The sequence below is a fragment of the Selaginella moellendorffii genome, unplaced genomic scaffold, assembly GCF_000143415.4.
Source record: "Selaginella moellendorffii unplaced genomic scaffold, v1.0 SELMOscaffold_42, whole genome shotgun sequence".
Classification (NCBI taxonomy): domain Eukaryota; kingdom Viridiplantae; phylum Streptophyta; class Lycopodiopsida; order Selaginellales; family Selaginellaceae; genus Selaginella; species Selaginella moellendorffii.
This window is the reverse complement of record NW_003314303.1, coordinates 994,654-1,009,579: the sequence shown is the minus strand read 5'-3', so window position 1 is coordinate 1,009,579 and position 14,926 is coordinate 994,654. Positions and strand designations below refer to the sequence as shown.

General features: G+C 46.5%; 5 protein-coding genes across 7 annotated transcripts; 3 read left to right on the top strand and 2 right to left on the bottom strand.

The window, feature by feature from the left end:
• The first annotated feature begins 3,878 nt into the window (after positions 1 to 3,878).
• Positions 3,879 to 6,464, top strand: LOC9635527 (probable serine/threonine-protein kinase PBL11). Of its 2 annotated transcripts, XM_002979791.2 has the most exons (6): positions 3,879 to 4,601; positions 4,680 to 5,005; positions 5,066 to 5,201; positions 5,289 to 5,419; positions 5,493 to 5,616; positions 5,689 to 6,464. In XM_002979791.2, exons 1-6 carry the CDS (start codon positions 4,514 to 4,516, stop codon positions 6,234 to 6,236), a joined length of 1,353 nt encoding a protein of 450 aa, XP_002979837.1. In that variant the 5' UTR covers positions 3,879 to 4,513; the 3' UTR covers positions 6,237 to 6,464. The 2 variants fall into 2 exon arrangements, with proteins under 2 accessions (XP_002979837.1, XP_024540522.1); XM_024684754.1 differs by having other exon boundaries at positions 5,066 to 5,419.
• Positions 6,465 to 6,821: 357 nt separating this feature from the next.
• On the bottom strand, positions 6,822 to 8,297 carry LOC9636152 (probable calcium-binding protein CML50). Of its 2 annotated transcripts, XM_002979651.2 has the most exons (5): positions 7,624 to 8,292; positions 7,508 to 7,554; positions 7,275 to 7,447; positions 7,181 to 7,199; positions 6,826 to 7,108 (listed from the first exon to the last, which is right to left on the bottom strand). In XM_002979651.2, exons 1-5 carry the CDS (start codon positions 8,129 to 8,131, stop codon positions 7,004 to 7,006), a joined length of 852 nt encoding a protein of 283 aa, XP_002979697.2. In that variant the 5' UTR covers positions 8,132 to 8,292; the 3' UTR covers positions 6,826 to 7,003. The 2 variants fall into 2 exon arrangements, with proteins under 2 accessions (XP_024540524.1, XP_002979697.2); XM_024684756.1 differs by having other exon boundaries at positions 6,822 to 7,199; positions 7,624 to 8,297.
• Positions 8,298 to 8,356: 59 nt separating this feature from the next.
• Positions 8,357 to 10,250, top strand: LOC9635526 (probable pectinesterase 53). Its single transcript, XM_002979790.2, has 5 exons — positions 8,357 to 9,074; positions 9,137 to 9,308; positions 9,353 to 9,559; positions 9,615 to 9,862; positions 9,967 to 10,250. The coding sequence occupies exons 1-5, from the start codon at positions 8,716 to 8,718 to the stop codon at positions 10,202 to 10,204; spliced, it is 1,224 nt and encodes a 407-aa protein (XP_002979836.2). The 5' UTR covers positions 8,357 to 8,715; the 3' UTR covers positions 10,205 to 10,250.
• A 42-nt stretch (positions 10,251 to 10,292) lies between these two features.
• LOC9636151 lies at positions 10,293 to 11,529 on the bottom strand. Its single transcript, XM_024684755.1, has 2 exons — positions 11,411 to 11,529; positions 10,293 to 11,356 (listed from the first exon to the last, which is right to left on the bottom strand). The coding sequence occupies exons 1-2, from the start codon at positions 11,465 to 11,467 to the stop codon at positions 10,295 to 10,297; spliced, it is 1,119 nt and encodes a 372-aa protein (XP_024540523.1). The 5' UTR covers positions 11,468 to 11,529; the 3' UTR covers positions 10,293 to 10,294.
• Positions 11,530 to 11,747: 218 nt separating this feature from the next.
• LOC9635525 lies at positions 11,748 to 14,884 on the top strand. The gene is made up of 20 exons (XM_024684753.1): positions 11,748 to 12,138; positions 12,190 to 12,252; positions 12,311 to 12,439; positions 12,486 to 12,566; positions 12,618 to 12,677; positions 12,729 to 12,833; positions 12,888 to 12,995; positions 13,047 to 13,085; positions 13,137 to 13,235; positions 13,279 to 13,412; positions 13,464 to 13,600; positions 13,656 to 13,771; positions 13,816 to 13,855; positions 13,911 to 14,002; positions 14,049 to 14,097; positions 14,152 to 14,222; positions 14,339 to 14,452; positions 14,508 to 14,593; positions 14,650 to 14,695; positions 14,745 to 14,884. The coding sequence occupies exons 1-20, from the start codon at positions 11,986 to 11,988 to the stop codon at positions 14,799 to 14,801; spliced, it is 1,779 nt and encodes a 592-aa protein (XP_024540521.1). The 5' UTR covers positions 11,748 to 11,985; the 3' UTR covers positions 14,802 to 14,884.
• The last annotated feature ends 42 nt before the right edge of the window (positions 14,885 to 14,926 follow it).

Below are 14,926 nucleotides of genomic sequence, written 5' to 3'. Positions count from 1 at the left end.
TAAAGAATGGCCGGTTGCTAATGGGGTCGCGCTCACCTCGGATGAGATTGAAAACCTTGAGAAATCTGGTTTTAATCTTGAGAGGAGAGTTGGAGACATGAGTGACAGGAGCAGGACTATTCCTACAGAGATGCACAGGAGGCAAGCACGAAAAGGTAAAGCAGTTAAATTTATTAGTACCGTCTCCAAGTAGAAGCAAGGTAAAATAAACTTGGCTCAAACACTTGAGTGTGAGATTCTCTCCACAAAGTACATCACTGCGCTTGCAAAGGAGTACATAGTCAAAACAGAAGGTGGAGAGTACACAATTGCCATTCACGACTTTCCTTCTTGCACATGTCTAGACTTTACGAAGCGCGAGGAACACGGGAAGGCATATGCTCCTTGCAAGCATATGTACTACATCTTCATCAACATCTTGCACCAGGATCCTAAAGTGGATATTCATATACACCAAGCAAGCCTTACTATTGCTGAGTTGTAGAAAACTTTTGGAGCTAATTAGATTTCTCCAACACTATCGATGTTTATTCTCTATCAATAAAACTTATTATACTTTATATAATTAATACAAATGTGCTTTTTCATTTCACTTTTCATTTTATATGCTTCCGAGTGTTCTTCTCGCAATACTGCCCATAGTACTCGTGTGTCTCCATTTCTGTCTTTACCATCTCATAAAAGATTTCATCGTAGTCTTTCGGGTGCGTGATGTTGCAGTGTGTCGCAAGAGCATATATACCATCATACTGATCATTGCCATTGTTTCCAGCAGTCTAGAAAACATATGGGGCACTTCTTGAAAGTGGCAGAATTGCACTTTTCTTAAACAAGTAAGAGGGCATTCTTTTTCACCCAATTTGTTGCACCCTCTGTCATTGCATTTATCTCCAACTCATGATCACTATCCTCACTATTCTCTCTTTCATTCTCTTGTGTGATTTGGTTATGCTGTGCAATGGGATAATTATTGCATCTCCTAGCCCTTGAGCCCTGGGAAGAAAGATTGTGAGAGTTAAAATTACCAACACTAGAACCCATAGACATTTGTGGGTGTATTTCCCTTTTTTCGAATGAGAGTGTGAATGAAGATCTATAAATTCTAGACAGTATGCTACGACAAACCCCTCAAGAATGTATTCTACAAAGAACCAAGTCTTTCTTTTATATGCAATAAGCTTAAATCAACGGTTATTTTTTTTCCTTTCAAACGGTTATATGGCTTTACATAGAATCTTATTTCAAATTTAATAATTTTTTAATTCTGACAAACCTAACATTTACTAGCCAGAAAGCATAGAGTACAAATTTAAAGAAGTGACAAGAATACTCTTTTTTCAAACATTTTATTTTATGTTCTAACAAATGTCCCTATCATTGCATGTAGTAAATATTTAAATTATTAGAACAAAATGTGTTCTTTAGAACATTTTTATCTATATAATATATAGAGAGTTATTAAATTATTAGGTTCGCCATAACCTTAAAATTTTAAAATTTATAATGTTTGTACTAAATTACAATTGAAAATTGAGCTCAACTCGTGAGCTCAACTCTTCAACTCGTGAGCTCAAGTATGGTCCGCGCCCATCTCCAAGTAGCAAGCACACTGATTCTTGGCAAATTTAAACTTTGCATGCCCAGATGCCACAGAATTTTGCCCTTTTTAGGCATTTGCAACTGTATGCGGTTTTGCCACCTTGGCATCACCAAAAGCCTGCGAAGCATACATAGCCTACAGCATTTCTACTCTCTCGCTTCGCATGCCCTTAATGTTGCAAAGACTCCTCACAACATCTGCTCAAGTCATCCTTGGTTGGAGAAACAGGCTCTCAATTGCATTCTTCCAACTAACTGGCAAGAACCTATAGAATTCATCCGTGAGACAGTACTTTACCCTAACAGCTGCAAGTTGTGTGAAGAAGCCCTAAAACTTGGTAATGTGAGTTTGGATACTACCATTTTCCTCTAACCTCAAAGAATCCATTTGTAAATGGATGTTCTCAAACCCTTCTCCATCAAACTCGTGAATAGATGGCTTTCCTTCCATAGCACTATCCCAACTCCAATACCATGAGACAAATCGGGATCAAAGCCCACCACACTAGCGGACAGAACAAGAAAACCTTAATGTCTATGTGGTGAGGTGTCATGTAACAAAGACTTGCATCAATACATGTGACTTTGAGGATCCTTGGCTGAAGTATGAGAAGGTGCTATGAAGAGTGCACCAGAGATCCTGAGTTCATACATCTCTATCTTAAAATGAACCAAAACAAAAAAATTCCATCAAGCAAATGAACAAAGCATCATCATCAACCATTATTCTTAGCTTTCACAGAATGGATATCTTCCCCTCCTCAGTATTCGCTGAGCTGACGAAAGATAGGAACCATCGTAGACAAAGAACACACTAAATTCACTAGTAGCAGGAAAAAAATCCATCCAAGAACTCTCTGGGATTTTGGGTCCTTTTGCCCCAGCCGAGCAATCCCAATCGCTTCCTTCCATCGTGGCATGAAACTACGAGCTCAATCGATACCTCTCCAATCTTGCCTTGAAAATGGATGCGGCAGCCTTGAGGACAGGCTGCTGGAACCCGATCTTCCAGGCACACTCTGGAGAATGAGGAGGTGGAGAACGAGAGAGATTTTTTATCGAAGGCTTGTGTCGTTAATGCCCACAATGGGGATTTGGAGGAGACGGCAGAGTGAGATCTTATATATCGTAACACTATAAGTTATGGGTGTGCAGAGGTGGGGTTTTTGAAGAAGGCCAAGCCAATGTTCAATTCAATGGACGATACGAATGTGTTTTCTTACAGCACCATGATCCAGGCATATGCCGAGAACGGGCATATTTTCCAGGCAAATGTTCTCTTTGAGAATTAAGAATGTGGTGAGCTACTACGAATCTAGAATGGGGGGATGGATCTCTTCTGCCACTTGCGGCTCGAGGGCGCCTGAATCTCAACCGCGTCGCGCTGGACGCGTGCGCGAGCCTGAAGGAGTGTTCGTCAATCTCTACGGACTAATCGATGATTTTGGACGAGTCGGGAGGCTTTCCGAGGCGGAGCAGCTGCTGCAAAGCATGCCAGTTCCGGAGTATGTGGTGGTGTGGAAAACACTGCTGGGTGCCTGCCGGATTCAGTGCGGAGTGGAGCTCGAGCTATGAAGAAGATTGCCAAGCAAAATGCCGCTTGGTTTGTTCTCATGGCAACATTGTTAAGGTGAAAGTCACACATGCAAGAAACGGCAGTCAGTGTCACACTGATCATGAATTCGAACATGGAAGGTGGGATAAGAAAGCGCATAGAATGATCCTGTGATTGCTCTCAAATCAGAGCCCGATTCTTGTGTTTTCTGAAGTAAAAAAGAGAACACATCACCGTGTTGTTCTTGCAACATTCTGTCGAAAACTCCACTCACAGCAAGATCACATTTTGGTTTTGATACAAACTCTTCTCCACTAGAACTAAAAAAACATAGCTCTAGTCGTTTGGGAAGCTTTTCTCGTATCTAGCATCACAACAGTTGACCTGTTGCTGGACTTCCGCTTGGATTCCATTGCTAATAACTTATCATCTAAACATGATTCTAGAATCCATAATACAAAACTAATTATCCTTGGAACGCGGCATTGGCTGCCCATCTTGGACTGGTTCCCCAGTCCAAGCAGAAGAAAGAAGAAGAACATCCTCTCCCATACAAGAAACGAAAGAAGCAAACAAACCACTACCAAGACTCCAAAACTTTCAGGAAGAACAAGACCATGGAGATGGAGATGAGATAGCTCCAGAATGATAGATAACACAAGTTGGAGTAAACCAACAGGCAAAAGATTGGAGCATAGAAAAATCACCAGAAATAAAACTTGAAAAACATTGTACCTTTCATTCTTATCATATGCTTATACTGAGCAGCACCAGTGCCTTTCTCTGCCTTCTCACTGCCTGTCTCGCTGTCGCATTCAGCACAGTGCCTCGGTGAAATTTTCTTCATTGTTCTTCTTCTTCTTCCGCCTTGGTTTTCTTCTCTCACTCTATGTCTCTCTCATAAAGAAATAATCTTCTTCTTGCTTGCTTCCTTTGCTTGTTTTGTTTCGCTGTTGTCTCGGTCTTCTCTCTCTCTTTACCCTCGCTGTTCTTCTCTCATGCTCCCTCTTAGTTAGGTGGAGCAAGTTCTCGCAGATTTCGCAGTAACTAATGGGTCTCTCGGAAGTGATCGATTCGAGGAAGAAGCAGTGAGTGAGCGTGGGGGGGAGAAAGGAGCTCGTGTTTACCAGGTCAGTAGTCGCCAAACACGAGCACCGTGTTATCGTGTTTTCCAGCGCTCACATCCCCGGGAATCTGGAACAAAATGAGACGAAGGTAGAGGCGAGCGAGTGATAGATAGCTTTGGTACCTTGCCGGGAAGGAGGAAAGGGACGCTAGATTCTCGAGAGCTCCACGAAGATCTAAGAACTTGAAAGCAAAGGATACAGAGTTAGAACCGATAGCTCACCAGCACGGAGGATGTGTTCTTGCTGGTCCGCTTTTGGGTCGGCTCTGGGACGATGCGTCGGTAAGCATCGAGATAACGGCAGCGTGACCCCAAGCACAGGTTCGTACAGATCACAGCAGCAAGTTCTTCGATCTCGTTTGTCTCGGCTTGCTTGTTCTAACTTCTCGGTCACTGTAGATCACCCGGATTCGCCTGCGGAGCAAACCCCACAGACCCAGCGCAAGAAATCCTTCTCCTCCTCCGACGTACTGCCCTCCACTCCCAGGTCCGGAGATGAGATCCTCCGCCAGAGCTCCGGCCTCCGCGTGTTTAGCTTCGGTGATCTCAAGTCCGCTACTCGGAACTTCCGGCCGGATAGTTGGATCGGGGAGGGCGGCTTCGGCCATGTTTTCAAGGGGTGGATCGACGAGAATGGCACGGCCGCTGTTCGCCCCGGCTCGGGTTTAACTGTAGCAGTGAAGCAGCTGAATCCGGAAGGATTCCAAGGCCACCGAGAATGGCTGGTAAGTTCTAGTCTGCGAAGAAAACACCGGTTTTGTTGACGGAATGGATGAAACTTACAGGCGGAGGTGAATTTTCTCGGCCAGCTTCACCACTTCAATCTCGTAAAGTTGATTGGTTACTGCGCGGAGGACGAGCATCGACTTCTTGTCTACGAGTTCATGCCTCGCGGTAGCCTGGAAAACCATCTATTTCGCAGTAAGTTGCTCGTCACAGAGAGTTTTTTTTTCTTACGACTATCGGCTCACGCGTTGTCTTCAAATTTTATTGTTCTTGTTTTGGCAGAAGGATCATTGCCTCTAACTTGGGCGATTCGAATGAAGGTCGCATTGGGAGCCGCGCAAGGCCTCGCCTTTTTGCATCGGGAAACTGTGATCTATCGCGACTTTAAAACTTCCAACATCCTGCTAGACCACGTGAGTAGAAGATAAAGAAATGAAGAAACAATCTTGGAGACTAACAAACCCGTGACTCGTTAAATCCTCTCAGGACTACACGGCCAAGCTCTCGGATTTCGGCCTCGCGAAAGATGGCCCGGAAGGAGACAAGACGCATGTTTCCACACGAATCATGGGAACTTACGGCTACGCAGCTCCCGAGTACGTGATGACTGGTAAGTTCACAAGGAAAGAAAAAAACTTGAGAGTTCTTGAACTTAAAAGGATCGTACCTTTGTTTCCTCCAGGTCACTTGACAGCCAGGAGCGATGTTTACAGCTTTGGAGTTGTCTTCCTGGAGATGCTAACTGGCAGACGATCCATGGACAAGTCTAGACCCACTGGAGAGCACAACTTGGTGGAATGGGCCAGGCCTTATCTCCACGACAAGCGCAGGATCTTCAGACTGGTGGATCCAAAGCTCGACGGCCAGTGCCCCATGAAAGCCTTCCAAAAGGCCGCTCAGCTCGCCGCGGCTTGCCTCAGTCGGGACGCAAAGTCGAGGCCGGATATGAAGGAGATTGTTCGTCACCTGGAGCCTCTGCAAGTCACAAGCGACATCACGGGTCAGCTCCAACCTCTAAACTACAACACAAATCCATACCCGAGCTCCAGGCCGAGACCACTGATTGTAAACGGGAACTTCAGCCACCATGGGAATAACAACTCGCCAAAGGGACATACTCATCACCATAGAAATGGCTTTCCAAGTCCTGCCAGTGGTGGCGGAGCTCCAAACCAGCAAAGATACCAGGCCTCGCCCAGGCGATCACCCGCACGCTTCAACAGACGATGACGATGAAGAAAGAGTTGGAATCTCCCTGGACTCTTTTTTATATCCTATATATATGTTACAGCATACAAGGTCAGTGAGAGGCTGATCGAATAAGCATTGAAGGATTACCTCGAGAATGAAGCTGCAAGATATGTACATATTGGTTTCGAGAAAAGTCGAGCCAACTCTGATTTCCAAAAAGACACACACGACGAGAATATATTACAAACAAATGAAAGTTTCATGGCTTTTAGCATCGTCGCAAAACCTGATAGCATCATCGCCAAGTTGCTGCTGGACAAAACGATAAACTGAAGAACTGGCCTTACACCTGTAGATGCAAAAGAAGAAAGAAGGAAGAACACGGAACTTGCCAATTAATTGACAAATCGATCTTAAGACTTAAGCAGGAACCTTGTCATAGTCTAGGCGTGTCTTACCGTGTTGGAAATTTTGTAGGTTGTCAAGGCCGAAGTTCGTGTCTTTGAAACACTTGAAAAATCGGAGTGTTGCAGAGTTTGTCCTGCAGAAACCTCAAATTTTAGTCAGTCCACTGACTGTAAACACCAAAGCTATGGCAAAGTTTCCATAAAAACACAAATGCACTTAGTTGACAAATTGGATGAGCCACTTGAATTAGTCGTTTGTGAGTACCTGATTATACAGTGGCAAGTCTTTTCGAGCGATAGAACACGTACGTCTTCTTTCGCTTTCACTACTGCCTGGTTCCAATACTTTGCAAACAAACATACAAACACGATGAGTAATCTAACAAGAGAGTAATATTTCTAAGCAACAATGAAAGGCAAAACCATAAGCATGAACGCCTCGTAGCTTAGCGTGGCCGAGCCCGTGAGCTTCACATCCTTCTCCTTGAACTTCTCCGTGAGTCCCTGCATTGCACGGTAGGAACTTGTCAGTGTCACCAAAACAACAAAAGAAAGAAAATAAAACGATGAACTCACCTTTACAACCAAGCCACACCTGTATAAGAGAGGAAACAATGAGCAGAGCGTTAGTTAACGCACACGAGCACGAAACAAAAGGAAAACAGCTTACTCGACAAAGTTGTCATAATCTAGGCCGCGGGCTTGCCCAGTCTTATCGTACTTTGAGACTAGAATTTGCAGTACCGATGGTGGGACTGCATATCCGAGGCTCAAGAGCGCGTCTCTAAGTTCTCCGGTCTCTATTCTCCCGCTGCGATCTCTATCAAACCGCTCGAAAGTTCCCTGGAAGTCACAGGCAAAGTTCCATATCAATCATACTATAGAATTAAGATTAGTGCTTACTCTCCAGTCTCTTAGAGCCTTCCAGAGCGTCGCAAACTCCGTTGGTCCTGGAAAACGATCGAAGCTTCCACTCAGTCTCAAAAGTAAAAAAGAGAAGCACAAGAAAAAGGCTTTACCGATTCTCTTCGCATTGTTGGCAAACTGGTGGAGCATGAGATGGACCGTCCGCAAGCTGAAAGGCTGCCCAGCCGAGAGCGCCGTCTGGAGCTCCATATCATCGATCGTCCCACTGCCATCGCGATCGGCGCCCTGGAAAGCGCGAACGATCTCCGGATCGGTCCCAGGAGGGAATTGCGCCCCGAATTGGCCGTAGCCCGGCTGTGGAGGCTGCTGTGGATAGCCGTATGGATAGCCCGATGGAGGCTGAGCCCAAGGAGCCGATGGAGGTCCTCCATAGGGAGGCGTCGGCGCGGCGCCCCCATAGGATGGAGGAGCTCCAGATCCAGACGAGTATGGAGATGCATAAGGAGGAGCTGGAGACATCCCTGGCGAGGCCGACGGAGGCTGCGCGTATGGCGATGACGAGTAGGCTGTGGATTGCCCCGGCTGCCATGATTGATAGGGCGATGAAGGCGCCGGTGGCGCCGATGGCGCGCTCGAGTATCCTCCTCCGGAATGCGACATCGCTACAAACCTGGCACGGCACGCGATCGATCGATCGATCACCGGAGTACCGCAAAATATTTCCTCCAATGTAAAACCCTAGCCTAGTTGTAGAACCCTATTTGCTATTAGAATGGGGAATTTGACGCGTCTCGCCGTGGCGTGTCGACGCCACAAACGCTCGCGTTCCATCCATGATGGTCGCTCCTTCCAGGTATGTGATCGCGATGCCAGCATTCTTTCTTTAGTGGTAGTAGCTACAGGGCTTTGCTTTGCATAAACGAAACCTCGCCATTCCCATTCCATGGTTGCTTGCAAGAAATTCTTATGATTGTAAGAAACTCTAGCGGAATTTTGCATTCTAATTGTGCCGTTCGATTCCATTCTTTGATTCTTCGCTAGAAACCTTTGAGCGATGGATTTGTTTTGTTTTCCAGACTTGGCCTTGCTAAAATTCTTTGCATTGCTTGTAAGGCATTTCTTCCTTCATTGATTGTTTGCGTCCTTACTTGCTTAGAGATGGTTCTTCAGTTGTTCCAGAAGAGTTCTCTTCGTATTAAGCAGCAAGCTTGGTGGAAATTCCTACGGCTCTAATCCATCTCGCTATGACTCGAGCTTCGAGAAAAACCAAACAACTCGTTGTTGGTGTTGTTCTTTCTGCTGTTGCGTGGCTGCTTTTGCATGTCTTCGTGCTTTTGCGCTCTCACACAGCTCCTAGAATCTATGGCGCCGCCATGGCTATGTGTGTCTTCCAAAGCCTGTTTTCTCCAGAGCCAGCTTCCCTGACTCTTCCTTTCACTTTAGATATCACTAGCAGTTGTGACGATCGTGAGGCTTCACCGGTTGTTTTTATTGTAGATCAAAAAGGATTTGGAGATTTCCGCACAGTCCAGGATGCGATCGACGCTGTTCCCGACTACAACCAAGTTCCAGTTCATATCTATATTAACAATGGAACATTCACGTAAGAAAGTTTCTGAATCTCGCTGCAAGGTTTCTGTCATCGTTCTCTTTGTTTGGATCCAGGGAAAAGGTGTTGATCCCACATAGCAAGCCGTATATTACTTTGCAGGGACAAGGAATGGACCTCACAGCCATAGCCTGGAACGACACCGCAAATTCTAGCGGCAGAACATACAAAAGTGCAAGTGTGAGCGTGGAAGCAACAGATTTTGTTGCCAAGAACTTGAGTTTTCTGGTAAGGCAGCGAGATGTTCAATCTACTAACGTATTCCAGCGTAGAACACTTCTCCAGGACCAGGAGTTGGAGTTCAAGGAGCTCAAGCCGTTGCTCTGAGAGTTTCATCCGACCGAGCAGCGTTCTATGGCTGCGGCTTTTATGGCTTCCAAGACACTCTATTCGACGACCAAGGCCGACACTACTTCAAGGAATGCTTCATCGAGGGATCCATCGATTTCATCTGTGGGAGTGGACGATCTCTCTACGAGGTACTTCTTTTTCAAAAAGCTTGAGCTCCTTCAGAGTTTTCTACGTGTTTCTCAGAACTGTGAACTCCACTCAGTTGCGAACCCATCGAAGAAAGTCTCGGGGTCGATCACTGCTCAGCGACGACTAAAGTGGTCGGAAGCCTCGGCTTTTTCGTTCGTCAACTGTAGTATAACGGGGACTGGAAACGTTCTCTTGGGACGAGCGTGGGGTCCGTTCTCCAGAGTAATCTTTGCGTACACTTCCATGGACAGCATCGTCCATCCGGTTGGATGGGACGACTGGGGAGACTCGGGCAGAACTTTGTAAGTTCACGCAACCTTTCTCTATTCGTTTTTTCTTCTTCCGGACTTCTTTCGTTGCTTTGCTTCGAATTTTTTCCTTGCTCACTGGCTTGAGCTCTTTGCAGGACGGTTGTTTATGGCGAATACGAGTGCTCTGGCTTGGGATCCAACAGGAGAAAACGAGCGAACTGGTCTCACTCTCTTTCGGATTGGCAAGCTTATCCTTACTTGAGCCCGCTTTTCATCGATGGAGATGAATGGATACCAGAGCTCATGGCATCGAGCGAGAAGAAAATTTCAGCAGCAACAACACAAGAGTTGGGGGTGCTGAATTACGAGCACGATGACAATGACGAGCTCTAGTCACCGGAAATATTTACAATCAATCGACCAAGGTAGAAGTTATACACGTTTGAGTTCTGATTTTCTTCGTCCTTCTTCCGAGACCAGGAGCTAGCTTTGGAAAACAATCTTACCATACAACTCGGTTTCGGTCTCCAGCGAAGTTTTTACGACGTAGTCCTGCTCGCCTTTGTAGAGCTTCCACAGCACCGATCCAAACTCGTGTGTCCCAGGCTTCGCAAGAGCCCAGATGGTAACCTTTCCTCCTTCGGGGACAATGACGGCGTCATCGTCTTTAAACTTCGCGAGCATGAGCGTCGATCCTGTCTCCTTCGACACGGCTTGGTACTCCAGGCTCTTGAGCTCCAGATCAAAGACATTCGCGTTGGAAACCAGCAGCTCCAGTCTCGCAACCGGCTTGTTATCCTCGTCGAAAGTGAACACCACCTTGTGGATCGCGATCGCCGGCGCCTCGGGCACGACCAGCACGCCCGTCTTGCGAGCATCGATCTTGTAGAGGCCGTAGAAAGTCTCCTTGAACCAGAAGGAGATGTCCATCTGGACTGGAAGAACGGACGAAGGGAGCCCACCGGGGAAGCTGTCACGTATGATCTTGAGCGGGATCGAAAGCTTCATCTTGATTCTAGCCGACGACTTCCCTGGGATGCTCGTGTTGTGGACCACTTTCGTCTCCAGGATCTTCGTGCCATCACTCATGACGGAGAAATCGGCGTGGAGGAGCTTGAGCGGCAGAAAGTTGGAGTTTTTCACTTGGAAGTCGAAAGCCACCACCACCTCCTTTGGAAAGTTGGTCCATACGTGAATCCCTTCGATGCCTCCATCCAAGTGCTTTCTCTCCACGGCCTTGACCTTCTTGTCAGCGGCGTCCTTGAAGAACATCTGCCGTACGCGTTCCGTACTTACCTGGTACGCGCCGTGCACTCGGTCCTTCATGGCCACATTGGCCCGGAGCATGTACGGCACCGGCGTGGCGCTGGGCCGGATTAAGCTCGCGAGCGGGATCTTGACGAGCTTGGAGGAGCGCGGCTGGACGATGCACGAGTGATCGAGCTTGGCGCTCGCGGCCTTGCGCTCACGCTCCTCGCGGCCGGGCTCCTCGATCAGCACCTCGATGTCCATGACGTGAACGGGGAATCGCTGCGCGTTCCTGACCTGGAGATCCACGCCGACGCTGCTCGACCCGGCCGAATTGCTGATAATCTCTACCTGCAAGCGCGATTGCACTCCTTGATCCATCGCTCTCGCTGTGAGATCTCCATCCATGGCGCCCCATTTTATACCCCCGCCATCGCCATTTCCCGCCCAGAACAAGCTAGGTATATTTTTTCCTTCGCCCGCTTTCTCGCTCCTCCTTGTGTAAAGCTTCGTGGTAGAATATTCGTATATTTGTGGTGGAATATTCGAGCGCATTTCTTACTGCCGTTGGATTAAACGAAAGCCATCGCTTTTAATGTAACTAATGACGTGGACTGAACGACGTGGAAAATGCCGTGTTGAAGGGCGGCGCGGACGTCAAGGTCGTCACTGTGTTCTTATGATAGGGTTTTTATTTCGTATTGCATTTTTGGAGGTCTGGCCAAAGCGCCTTGGAGCAATGCGGGGTGGCCCGCGATCGCGATTTCGTGCCGGAGGCGATTTCTCCCAGCAGCAGCAGCTCACGATCGGGGGCGCTCTCGCGATTTGGATCGAAATCAGGTGGATCTGAAGCTCTGTCTCCTAGGGCTGGAGCTTTGGTGCGGCATGTAGGGGCCTAGAATTCTCGCAGGGATTTTATCGGAAGAATGCAAGCCGCTATTAGATACACCGACAGTGCTGGACGCTTCCATGGGAATCAGGCGCATGCTAATGGTGGGACAGAGCTTGAGAATGGATTCAGGGATCCCGTAGAAGTCTATGATCTTCTCGAAAAGGCCGAAATTGCACTTACGGAGAAGGTAGAATTTTAACATTTTTCACTCTCTCACACATCTGACTGAATTGTTAAGGCTGCCGAGGCGAATCACCTGCGTACTGCTCTACAGAGCGCCCAGCATGAAATTGCAACTCTGGTAAGTTACCCTCCTTTACCTTGTCCTCCAAACCAGGTAAATCATCTTCCATTTGCAGAAGAAAAATGCTGTCTCGCGAAAGCCAGAGGAGGAAACAATCTCGCAAGAACGCGTTCCTGCAAATGGGAACACGAACACAGAAAATGGGGCGGACGTTAAGTCGGATGCTGTGCCTCCATTCAGACCGGTAGCTGTCGAATTTATTCGTGTATTATATCCCATTTAATTGGCAGGACATGACACTGGCTTCGACGAGGACGCACGAGGAGGAAGTCCGTCATCTTCGGAGCAAACTCTATGAGGCCACTATAAGGGTACTCCCTCTTGCTATTATCCGCTGTCTGGTTAACTCTTCCCGTGCACAGGAAACACAACTTCTTGCTGAGAACACTAGTTTGGAAAGAAAAATGGCAGAACTACAAGTGGTTAGTGCTTTCCGTCGGTGATACTCTACTTTATTTTATTTGTTTTTACAGTTCTACTATCGGGAGCAGCAATCTGTCGCTGATGCAACGTCAAAAGCCTTGACGATTCGTGAAGAGCTTGCTGAGAAAAATATGAAGCTTGCTTATGATAATCAAGTAAAAAACGTTATTTCTTCTTTTATTAATGTTTATTGAACTGATATTGAGCAGGCTCTAGGACAAGAAAGAAACTTTCTTGTGACGTCGCTCTTGCCACTTCTGGAGGAGTTTGATTTGCGTCCAGCTACAGATGCGCAATCAATCGTCGTCTCTGTGAAAGTAAGGAATTCTTGGACATAGATGGTAAACCTGTATATGTGTGATGTACAGGCATTGGTGCAACATTTGAAGTCCAGAGTAAATGATGAGGTTGGTTGAAGTCATTGAACCTGAAACCTCCTTACTAGGCTAGTTTTGCAGAGAAGAATCAAAGAGCCAGGTTTCTACAGGCCATGGTTGTATACGCCACCGTCTCCGTCCAATGTACAATCACCCCCTCGATTTGCTCCTCCCTCGCCTGTAAGGCCCGATTTTTAGTTTTGTGAATTACCTCCTGCAGTAGCTGCAGAATGGGCGGGGACTAGAACTTGTGCCTCAAAGTATTTATCCTCAAATTCAAAGGCCTACATCGCCTTCCTCTTTGAACGTCAACACGACGCGATCTGTTGGTACTCCCGAGTATATGCATATGCAAGAGTAAGTGTGCTTATTTCGCATTTGATAACTTTGCTAAGTTCCGGAAAACAGAATGGTTCCTAAGCACAATACAGATTTACACGAAAATTTCCATTCTATTGAGGGTGATGATCCAGACATCAGGACCAATTACGATCATAAGCGTTCTCCACATTTGCCATCATTACCCGAGGAGCCTAACCACGCAGGTGTTTTGTCAAACTTAAACGCGAAATACTATTGCTGACGATGTTTCACCTGCAGAAGAAGATCCTTTGCCTGCTGTTGCTGGCCTGCGAATTGTGGGAGATGCAGTGCTGGGAAGCAAACTGACTGTTTGTGGCCATTCCATCAACGGAACTGCTCTTTGCAATTTTCAGGTTTGAATTAAGCTGTAGTACGGATTTACTAAGTTTTTTTGCAGTGGATACGGTATTACCAAGATGGTGCCGAGGATATTGATGGTACGTTCTTTTTGTATACACCTCAGCTTCCATGCTATTATCATTGTTTTTCTAGGCGCGTCTCAAACCGAATACACTCTAAGTGCTGATGATTGTGAAACCTTTATCGCAATACAATGTTGTCCTATGGATGATCGAGGACGGAAGGTAAACCTTGCATTATCATCGTGGTTTTTATAAGTTCTCTTTGCAGGGAGAGGAAGTGATTGAGTTTGCAAACAATCAAAACATAATCAAATGCGGTAAGGCTTTACAGTGAAGTAATTGTTGTGGTTGTGAATGCCGCTGGTATGCAGATGCAACCATGGACGATCAAATCAATGTTCATATTGCGGCTGCTCAGGCTCAGTTCGATGTGACGGTTATGGTCTGTCCACATTTCTTTTCTGAATGCACCATGAACATAGCTAGATGCACTATGAGCAGTTTTCCTGCATAAGTCCGTGTCCATCTTTGATCTCCGAGTGGTACCTAATGTTTCAGAAGGACGGAACTGAAGACTGGGAACCTGGAACTTTGATAATCAAACGTTTGAGCTATCAAATAATACGAAACGGCGTACGGTTGGTTAAGGAAAGTTACACTTCAGACGTTAATGTAAGCAGGTGTTTCCGAAATTGTCGACTGGTTTTGTGACTGTTATATCGTGCAGGTGCGGGTCATTTTGGGACAGTTTATTCAGTGCGCAATAATAAGCAGCGATGGGAAAGAGCACATGCTGGCTTTCAAAGATAATCGGTAAGACTACTTAGATGGGCGACTTGTTGATGTAAAGTTCCATCGCCGACCTGCAGGCTTCGCGATCGTGCGGTACTTACTTTAAGGCGTTTCAAGCAAATGGTATGTTCATTGTCTCCATTTGCCTTTAACTTGATCAGCTGTTTTGCAGGCACTGGAGGGTAAGAGAGTGAGATCAAAGAGCTGGTTTGGCAAGAAGGCCGGCTAGTTGCCCTCCAGATATACGGTATGTTTTATGAAATGAGCTGTATCATACATAGTAAAAAATGAATCATTCGTCATTTTCAAGCACAGTTTCCTTGTTTTATTAATGTTGAGAATGACACACTCGTA

Excerpts from the sequence above, each read along its gene's own strand:
- LOC9635527 (XM_024684754.1), top strand. The coding sequence starts at position 4,514 with ATGTGTTCTTGCTGGTCCGCTTTTGGGTCGGCTCTGGGACGATGCGTC. Across the intron at positions 4,602-4,679 it reads CAGCGTGACCCCAAGCACAG|ATCACCCGGATTCGCCTGCG; the intron begins GTTCGTACAGAT and ends CGGTCACTGTAG. Across the intron at positions 5,006-5,065 it reads AAGGCCACCGAGAATGGCTG|GCGGAGGTGAATTTTCTCGG; the intron begins GTAAGTTCTAGT and ends TGAAACTTACAG.
- LOC9636152 (XM_024684756.1), bottom strand. The coding sequence starts at position 8,131 with ATGTCGCATTCCGGAGGAGGATACTCGAGCGCGCCATCGGCGCCACCG. Across the intron at positions 7,555-7,623 it reads CAACAATGCGAAGAGAATCG|GACCAACGGAGTTTGCGACG; the intron begins GTAAAGCCTTTT and ends ATCGTTTTCCAG. Across the intron at positions 7,448-7,507 it reads AGGCTCTAAGAGACTGGAGA|GGAACTTTCGAGCGGTTTGA; the intron begins GTAAGCACTAAT and ends TGTGACTTCCAG.
- LOC9635526 (XM_002979790.2), top strand. The coding sequence starts at position 8,716 with ATGACTCGAGCTTCGAGAAAAACCAAACAACTCGTTGTTGGTGTTGTT. Across the intron at positions 9,309-9,352 it reads CCAAGAACTTGAGTTTTCTG|AACACTTCTCCAGGACCAGG; the intron begins GTAAGGCAGCGA and ends ATTCCAGCGTAG. Across the intron at positions 9,863-9,966 it reads GGAGACTCGGGCAGAACTTT|GACGGTTGTTTATGGCGAAT; the intron begins GTAAGTTCACGC and ends AGCTCTTTGCAG.
- LOC9636151 (XM_024684755.1), bottom strand. The coding sequence starts at position 11,467 with ATGGATGGAGATCTCACAGCGAGAGCGATGGATCAAGGAGTGCAATCG. Across the intron at positions 11,357-11,410 it reads GAGTGCAATCGCGCTTGCAG|GTCAGGAACGCGCAGCGATT; the intron begins GTAGAGATTATC and ends GTGGATCTCCAG.
- LOC9635525 (XM_024684753.1), top strand. The coding sequence starts at position 11,986 with ATGCAAGCCGCTATTAGATACACCGACAGTGCTGGACGCTTCCATGGG. Across the intron at positions 12,996-13,046 it reads CAATCGTCGTCTCTGTGAAA|GCATTGGTGCAACATTTGAA; the intron begins GTAAGGAATTCT and ends TGTGATGTACAG. Across the intron at positions 14,453-14,507 it reads GTTACACTTCAGACGTTAAT|GTGCGGGTCATTTTGGGACA; the intron begins GTAAGCAGGTGT and ends TATATCGTGCAG.